This window comes from Elephantulus edwardii, unplaced genomic scaffold (genome assembly GCF_000299155.1).
Source record: "Elephantulus edwardii isolate Elephantulus edwardi_28Jun2011 unplaced genomic scaffold, EleEdw1.0 scaffold00091, whole genome shotgun sequence".
NCBI classification, from domain to species: Eukaryota; Metazoa; Chordata; class Mammalia; order Macroscelidea; family Macroscelididae; genus Elephantulus; species Elephantulus edwardii.
The window spans coordinates 6,246,688-6,256,361 of NW_006399841.1; the positions used below are offsets into that span (position 1 = coordinate 6,246,688).

At 45.1% G+C, this 9,674-nt stretch overlaps 1 protein-coding gene across 1 annotated transcript in view; it reads right to left on the bottom strand.

Moving 5' to 3' along the window:
* The window catches only part of CMTM8 (CKLF-like MARVEL transmembrane domain containing 8), an 80,239-nt gene extending 70,578 nt beyond the window's left edge, over positions 1–9,661 (bottom strand). The window contains exon 1 of the mRNA XM_006890622.1: positions 9,485–9,661. Within this exon, the coding sequence (XP_006890684.1) occupies positions 9,485–9,631 (147 nt within the window). The 5' untranslated portion in view covers positions 9,632–9,661. The remainder of the gene's footprint in view (positions 1–9,484) is intronic.
* Positions 9,662–9,674: the final 13 nt, after the last annotated feature.

The window sequence follows — 9,674 nt, forward strand, 5'->3', positions numbered from 1 at the left end:
AAAAAAAAAAGAAAATATGAATGGAAAATCAATCTGAAATGAATGGATGGTCAGACATTATGTGTGTCGCAATTAACAATCTGAAATAAGGCATGCATTACAAATCATTTGGGGGAAGAAGTAGGGAATCTGTATGAATGAGTGAATGAAAAACCAATTTGTCAACTTTCATTCAAATAAAAAATTTTTTAATAATAATTGATTTTAATTGTAATTTGAATAAAAGTTTACAGAAAAGTTAGATTTCCATTCATTCATTGTTGCACATTTTCCCTTGCTAACTTCTTTTCCCCTCCCCCAGTTCACTTTTTTCTTAATAATACTCATTCTTTGTTGCACAACTACCCCCCTCCAAGTCCTCTTTGCAATGTGCCTCTTGATCAAGTGTTGTTTCAGGAAATTCTTCTGTGTCAGCCAATTCTTTTTGGTACAGTGACTCTGTACTCTTTCCATCTTTTCCCCCCTACCTTTTTAATTTTTTTAACTAGAATGACTAGTAAATAAAATAGTTCATGTTTTATAAAAATTATAAACTTCTTTTGATTAAAATTAGAAATTATAGATAGGAAAAGAAATACTCATTATATAAGAAAAACAAGGCAAATACAAAAGGAATATGGAAAGATATGAAAACATCAAATGAAAAAAAAAGCAGTAGAATCTCTACATAATATGCCGTCATTCATATATGCACACTTTAACTTCTGTACACTCTTTTCTTTATAGATAAAAATGTGAAGGAATGCGAAACAGCCAGGTTGAAAGATAAGGAGGGAGTTAGGGGGATGGCTCACGGAGACTCTCTTCCCACTCTACGTAAACACTGTGAAATTTGTTTTGACAAGGAGCATTTATTACTCTGCTATAAATCTATTCTCAGTATTAAAAATTAGGTCATTTAGAAATATAGGGAGTTCAAAATGAACACCCCTATCTGAACATACCACCATCGTCCCTGCTCCCAGCACCTTGGAACCTTCTAAGAAGTCATTTCATTAGAGCTCCCCCTCCACTGATTTTTAATTTTTAAAATATTTTAATAGGAAAAAAAAGCTCTATTTTCTTAAACGACTAAAGGGGAAACTTGGGCAATTAACAGAGGAAGAAATAATGGCTAAGAAACACATATTAAATGTTCAACGTGTTCAAAGTGTGTGAGCTCAAGTTTCACTGTCCTTGATTCTAAGGTGCACCTTGCGTGCACATCCTCCAAGATATATCAGTTTGTTCTTTTGGTAATCTAGGGGATCCTGGGCACCCTTCTCCAAGACCACAGTTCAAATGAATAACGAAGACCAAAGAAGAATCGATGCCTTTTAAGTGTAGTTTTAGTGAAGATACTTAATATACCATGGACGGATAAAAGAACAAACAAATCTGTCTTGGAGAAAAGTTCAACCTTATGTTAGTCAATTAGACACTATTCGTCACACCCAAGAACTGTAGAGTTATCGTAAAACTCAGGAACTTAATTTGTAAATACCCAAGAGAACTGAAAATGCAGCAACACAAAACTATGTACCTTAAGATTATTCATAAGAATATTATTATTATTATTATTATTCAGCATTATTCACAAGAGCCAAAAAGTAGAAACAGTGCAAATATCTGAGGAATGCATCAATGAAATGTGCTATTTATTCATGGAATAGGGCACAGGGGTCAAGCGCTTGGCTATTTACTCAAAAGTAGGTGGTTAGAGCCCAGCAGTCACTCTAAGTCATAGAAATATGTAGAACTTTGCTCCTCTAAAGAATGACAACAGCCTTGGGACCCTATGGGGCAACCGACCCTGTCTTATAGGCTGCTGGGAGTCGAAACTGGCTTGACAGCAAGAAGGCCTTGGGACATGTACAATGGAACATCATCTGGAAATAAAAGGAATGGAGTGTGATGATTCCTAGTACAGGATGATGCCCTGGGAGAGATGATGTCCAGTGAGAAAAGTCCCCAAAGGTCATGTTCTATACCACTCCATCCATGTGAAACACCCAGGAGAGGTGAGTTGACAGACAGGAAGCAGACCAATGGTGTCAGGGCTGGGAAGTGGAGGGGAGGGAGCATGGCTTTTCCTTGGGGAATGACTTAAATGTGTCAAACTTGAAAGTGAGAACTGTACCGCTCTGTGAGTATACAAAACTCTCCCTTACTAGTATACTTGCAAGAGACTGGATTTCTGGTATGTGAACCAGAAAATCCAATAAAGGGTGTGGGGATATTTTCCCCCATGTACATCCCAAAATTCACAGGCTCTATACTGAACTCTCCTCCCATTCAATTTACTGTTTCTGAAAACTTGCTGGAGGGTCAGTCGATTCTGACCAGATGGTATCTATCTGCTCAGACATAACAAACTGAAAAAGAGAGCTCTGGTGGCCACATGGTAGGGGATATGCTGTCACCTCAAAGGCAAGTGGTTCAAATCCATTGGCTGCTCTCTGGGGAAAAGAAGGGCAGGCTCCTCCTGTGCCGTTTCCAGCCTCTGAAATCTCACTGGAGGGTCAGCTATGAGTGAGTTCCGAGTAGGCAGCAATGAGTTTGAGCTTTTTAAATGGAAAACTGTTAATTTTACTGTGTACCCAACACACCTGACCTGAACAAAGGTATCAGTTACCAGTTGCTTTCAAGTCATTTCCACCTTGCGGCAACCTCACACATCCCACGGGAGAGCTGTGCTCAGTAAGGTTTTCAACAGCTGTTTTTTTACAAACAGACTGTTAGGTCCTTCCCATTCTCTTAACCATAGGAACTCATGCTTAGAGAACACACCGGACATACAGAAGGAATTAGCTTAAAGGAGGCTTGTTGCTAAAGTAAGAAAACACACATCCATTGGACAGGAGGTACCAGGGTATTCATGGAATAGGTGCCCATTAAGAATATCCTAAGAAATTAATCATTGACAAGGAAAGGCAAAAATATATCCGGTCTCAGCAGGAAACTCGGCACATTCAGATTGGGTAATCTGAGCAGGGTTTATTAAGGGTGTTATTTATGAAGCAGAGTGAGGGAAACATTTAATAGCGTGGTGGCAGGGCAGGGAGGTGGGAACAGGGAAGAGTTATCTAAGCTGAGGGAGTAGCTGTGGGGACAGGGTGTCAGATCTCACACTCTACAGGGTGACACGGCCAACGGGCCTAGAACCAGCCCAGAAGTGGCCCAGGCATGAACAGCGCCCCAGTTCCTCTCAACCTGCCTATTCCTACTGCTGCTGCCACCACAGAAGGATTCAGGGACCACAGGGGCCCATGGGCCTGGCCTGCCTGCAGAATGGAGGACAGGGTGAGGAAGGGTCAAGTGGCCGAGGAGGCACAAATGAAAGATAACCAGCAGAGAGGCGCACAGCCGTGAGCAGACAGCTTACACGGGCCCTGTTGTTCTTACTGTGTACCTTCAAATCGGAACCAACCCCCTGGCTGGGAAGAGACTGCTCACCCTTCTCCTGTGGAGCAGCTGGTAGGTTCGAACCTCACACCTTTGGTTTGTCTGCGTAGCTTCTCACTACTGTGCCACCAGATCTCTTTTTCCTTTCTGGTCTTGGAAAGCCTGTATGGTGGGTTCCGTTCTGTCTTAGGGGGAATCGACCCGCCAGCATCAGCTTCGATTTGGTTTTGTGTAACCCCTGAGGCCATTGTGCAGTCACGTACTCCAAGCAGCAAACAGTGGTTTTTGACATCACGATTCCTTGGCAGGCTTTGGGGAGAGGGGCAATTCTTCACTGTGGGGACTGTCCCACACATGTCAGGGCATTCAGCACCCCTAGTCCCCACTTCTCTAAACACCAGTAGAAATCCCAACCATTAAGATAATAAAAAAAATTTAAATCAAGAGATGGGCAATTTCCTCGTAGGCAGTTTACAGCCTTGGAAACTCACCACAGTCAGCTATGAGTCGGTCCCAACTTGATAGCAATGAATGAGTTTGGCACCTGCTAAGAACCACTGTAATAGCTAGAATAAGAGTCTCTTTAGATAAAAAAAAAAAAAAAAGAAAGAAAGAAGGAAACCACTTGTAATTTCTTACAAAGAATACGTATTGTAGCCATGGAATGCAATATGTTTTTAAAAAGAACTCACTAGCATCATTTACACCCCTGCTCTCAGTAAATCCTACTTGTTTTTCCCTAACTAAGCTTGTTCATGACACAGTAAGAAATGAAAGGTGCCTTATTAACATTACTCTGTGGACCGTGGATGCTAGAATTAATCCTGAAGTCACCAATAACCGGATGAGAGCAATTAACTCAGCGTCTTACAAATTGCTCTTATTTTTCAACTCCTGTTAATGGTCATCAGACTGCAGCATCCTATAATTCATAAGTCAAGTATTACATTGTGGCTATTTTGTTATTAAACTTGTAAAAGAAGGGAAACTACCATGATGTGGTTTCAATGTCATGTTACACTGGCAAAGCCCAGTACGTTCTGGTGGGTGTACCTACTCCCATCTCTGCACTGTGAGGAAAACAGCCTTGCAATTCTGACCAGAGATTTAGGGAAACATTGTGTTTTGTTCTCTGTATTGTTTCCTTTCCCCTTAGGTTTAGGCAGGAAGTTGAGCTGGAAGTTAATCTTTGTTTCAGGATTTTTTATTTTTTTTTTAAACAAGGAAGAGCATCGCATTGATGGGGGTGGGAGAGTGGAATGGCAAGGGTCAAAGTTAACACAGCAGGGACTGAGCCCTGCACCCCCAAATAATCTGTGGTCTCCTATTTCTTTGCAACCAATGACAGCACTCTCTGTAAAGTGCATTCTAATTTCAGATATTAAAACAAACAAAAACCCCATAGTATAGAGTTAATGAAACACAGTATATCATTTAAGGGGATCTAATTGTTACAATTTTAAGAAACATTTGACTTTAATAGACCACATACTGCTGATAAGATTGTAAACCAGTAGAACTTTGGAGAAGAACAGCTTTGAATAAGTAACAAAATCCTAAAATTTGCATATCTTTCAACGGAAAGATTCTTGCAGACATTTCTTCCCAAGAGAATTGCTAGTTAATGAGCAAAGATGGAGAGAGGAAGATTTTGATGACTCAGGGAGTCCGGTGACTTGTGAAGTTTCAGAGCCAACCCAAATGGCAAGTGGTTTGAATCTATCACCTGCTCTCTGTGGGAGAAATACGGGTAATCTCCGTTAGTGCTAGTTACAACCTCTGAAAACGCACTGGAGGGTCAGTTGTGAGTTAGTTTTGACTCAGTAGCATGAGGGCGGGTCTACACCGATTGTCACAGATTGAACTCTGTGTGTGTCCCCCCATCCCCCCGCCCCAAGTCCTGTCAGTTTGGCTAGGCTAGGATTCCCGGTGTCCTGGCAGTTACATAATGGTGCGTGCTGGTAGCTGTGTAACAATATAATCATCTCCCATGATGTTATCTGATATCATTATCTTCCCACATGCCATGTGTTGTAAATCTTGACCTCTATTTGTTAATAGACCTGACTGGATGAGGTTCATGAATATTATATTTATGTTAATGAGGCAGGAGAGGGTGATCTGCAGTCCTCTGATCTAGGTGACAGCCCTTCTCTGCATAAGGGACATTTCCCTGGGATGGGGGGTCTGTGTCTGCTTTTATCTTACAAGAGACAAAAGAAGAGACAAGCGAACAGAAAGGATTTATACAGAAAGGTAAGAATTTGACCAACACCAAGAAAGAGGAACTGGAAGCAGAGGGAATCCTTTGAGCCTGGGACTCCAGAGAGGCTCCAAGAGTCAGGAAGAGGGACACCAGGACACATGGAGACCAGCAAGGCACAGGGGCCCACAGACCCTGCAAGGAGACAAAGGCCTTTCCCCTGTGCTGGCAGAGAAAGCCTCCCCTTAGAGCCAAGGCTGCACTGCGTTACCACTTCCAGCTTACTAAGCCAGGAGAATGCATTTTTGTTAAAGCCATCCTCTGTTACAGCAGGATTTGAAAACTAAGATACGGGTACACCTGGAAACAGGATAGTCTTAAAATAGAAGACTGAGGAAGTCAAACACGATAGCTCCTCAAGACAGAAAACTCCAAGAATGAAAGGCAACAGAGAGCGTGAAAAATAGTTGTGATATTCAGCAAGTCAACCGACTAAGAGCTGAGCCTCCAGTGGCCTTTCAGAGACTGTAAACCGCGCGGGAGGAGTCTGCCCCTCGTTCTCCCAGGAAGCAGCTGGTGAATCAATGACCTACCTGTACATTGAGCGAGTAACTCATTACCCATCAGACAGCCAGAGTTCCCACCAGACTTCATGATAGAGTAAGTGAAAACAGCAGGTTTTAAGTCAATAAGAAAAAGTATAAAATTAAATAAAATCTATATTAAAAACATAAAAGGAATTTCAGGGAAATATTGAGAAATTTTTTTTAATTCTAATAGACATTTACAGAGGTTTTGGATTTCCATTCATTCATTGCCGCACTTTTCTCCCTGCCCACCCCTCCCCACCAGCTCGCTCCCCACTCCGAAGAGAAAAAGGAAAAAAAAATTCCTTCATTTTAAAGTTAAAAAAAAATCTTAAAAAGAAATGGATTTTCCTGGTTAAGAGAGAGCACACCAGGCCCCCGGAATCATGAATAAAAACAAAATACATAATCAGGCATGTCACTGAGAAAGATCCCTGGGTAATAGGATTCTAGAAGCTTCTAGAGAAGAATCAGATCAAGAATCACAGTGGTTAAAAGCCACTAGAGGAACGATGTGGGAATTCTAAAGAAAAATACTTTCCAATCCAGCATTCTTTACCAGCCAAGCACAGATTGTGTCTAACAGTCAAACCAAGTCGTTTTCAGAGATGCCAAGACTCAATTTCCACATGCATTGGAGATGGTGTGTCCCCATTAGTGAAAGTAAGACCAGATACTCACTGCACATGAGGGACCCACAGAAGAGATGGGGAAGGGGTCCTCGGGGTGATGGGGCAGGAGATCCAGGGCAACCATGCCCCAGGAAACATGACCAGATAGGCACAGGTCAGAGATTCCAGGAGGGTCGGCTAAGAGGTGGGCTTTATTGGAATGTCCAATGTGTGTTAGCCCCCCAAGAGGAGATTTAGACAACTAGAGCTTTGTTGTTGTTGTTATTGTTGTTGGCCGTCAAGTCCACTACAACTCACTGGGGCTATACGGTGGTTGACATGTGCCACTGAGTAAGAATCAACTCATAGACGACCCTCCAGCAGGTTTTCAGGGGCAGTAACATGGATGGGAGGAAACTGCTCACTTTCGTCCCATGGAACACTTGCTTCATTCAAACCATGTACCGTCAGGTTGGCAGCTCAGCTCCTTACCATTAAACCACCAGAACTCTGCAAGAATCTGAATTGTAATCCCAGAGGTATATGGTTTGAATCCACCAGATGCTCTTGTACCAGTCAGATCCAATTTGACAATACACACACAAAAAAATAATAAAATGAAAAACAACAACATTAAAAACCACACCACCAGAACTCCCTTACATGTCTAAAGAAGGAAACAGGAAAAGATCATTCCTAACTCTAGAAATAGAAAATTAGGCAGGAAAGCAGAAGTCCTCTTAACTATTCTGTGACTCAGCTGGGAAGAGTATTCACAACATTCCATGCTCAAACTCAACGATCCACCCCAACTCATCTTTAACCAGAGAGTGACAAATACACACACACACACACACACACACACACACACACACACACTCCACGAATGGGGATAAGAGATGGCTCAACAGAGTTTTTAATAAAAAAAGATTGGATTTCTTACTAAAACCAAAAGAATACATGCCAGTTTTGTCCACTGTGATTATTTCCAGTCATCTAACCTTTAATGTTTTCTTCCTTTTCCACCTGCTGAAGGTACTTCCCTCAGAGCATATGGATCATATATCAGATCTGATGCGAACCCCCACTCCCCACCCCCCGGGTACAATCCCACCCCGCAACCTGAGCTTTCATTTGCTCAGAGGAATCTGCCAGCTCCTTCATTCCCAACAGCAAATATTTGTTAACCTCCTGAGACTTCTTAGGGTGATGTTAGTACCCTCAGCTATTCACTGGTTCTCCTGACCCAACATCCTCAGAGAACCTGAGGAAACCAGCCAGGAAGGGACCGAGTCTACTCTCCTCCAATCTGACCGGCACATGAGCTTCCAGGGGTGAGGTCAGGATGGGGGCTGATTCCAGATGCCCTACTTAAGTCACTGGACGCTAACAGTTCTTAAAGGAACCAGCCAAGTCTTCAGTCACTCCTGCAATGTGGCAGCTTCCATTCCCTATAGGCCCAGCTTAGATTTCACTTTCACAAGTTATAAAAAGTACACACACACAACGACGACAGTTGGTAGAGCTTTGGAAGGGATGCCTCTGAACAGTTAAGGGCAGGGCTCTGAAGACAGGCAAGCCTAGGATAAATTTCCAGTTTCCTCACCCACAGATTGACTTTCTCTCCAGGCCTCACATGCAAAAGGGTCCCTGAGTTTACAGGAATTTGAGATACTAACCCAAAGACTGCTTCTTTGGCGGTTCGAATTCACCAGCAGCTCAGACAGGAAGATGGCTTGGCCCCTGTGGTTTACGGCCTGGAAAACCCAGTGCAGGGTCAGCTATGAACCGGCTCCCACTTGACCGCAATGAGTTCAACAGGTTACAACTGTGTAGACGGCGCACAGCATGCGGGTATGGCGCTCTCGTGGCCTAGTGGTAAAAAAGCGCACTGCAATCCCAAAGGCGCGCGGTTCAAATCCACCAGCTGCTCTGCAGGAGAAGGATGGGCAATCACCTTCCATGCAATTTACTGCCTGTGAAAAACTGCTGAAGGCTCAGCCATGGGTCAGTTCCAACTGGACAACACGTAACAAATAAAAGGCCGATGATGAAGCCAAAACAATCAGTGTGCATCCTTGTCTGTTAAAGGGACTAGGGTCCTCAGCTCTAAGGACCCGCTGGAACTGCGGGGGAGCCCATCTAAGCTGCCAGCCCTCTGCCCGCCCCATGGGAAAACACAAACCCTGCCTCCAGCCCAGAACGTCTAAAGCCGGCTGTGCCAGCGGGCAGGGCCTGAGCCCTCGGCTCTGTACCGCGTGAACTCTCCTCCAGACACCCCTCAGTGTCACCACCTGGGAGACAGTCAGGGGAGGGCGACGCCGCCTGTCTGCTCCAGGTCGCGGGAAAGCTTCGCTTCCAGGGGGTCACCCACGTGGCACGGGGCGAGGCTGGCACAGGTGTTCCCGATGCGCGCTGCCCACCAGGCCTCGGCGCCTGAACACACTCACGCAGCCAAAGTGCGGCCAGCCGGGCTTGCATCCCACGGCTGGCCGGAGGGGCGGGCACGAGCCCCCCAAGTCAGCCCCCGCCAGGAGACAGTTAGACTTCACTCAGAGAGAGGGGGTCCTGGAGGCTGGAACGTTGGGAAGCCCGGATCTCAGTCTCCAGAACAAGAGGGCGCTGGAAGCGCCCCTCCACCCCCCGAGCCCGGAGCGCGCCCCCCTGAACCCTCCCTGCGCCCCGGCCCCGCCACTCACGATCTCGGCCACGATGAGCAGCCCGGGCAGCGTGCGCAGGAACTCGCGGTCGTAGGCGAAGCTGCTGCTGCTGGTGGAGAAGTTCTCGGCGAAGGAGCTGGCGGTGGTGGTGACGGTGTGCGAGCGGCCGCGCTGCGGCTCCTCCATCGTCGCGCCCCGCTGGGCTGAGCCCCCGGGGGCCCCCAGCGCG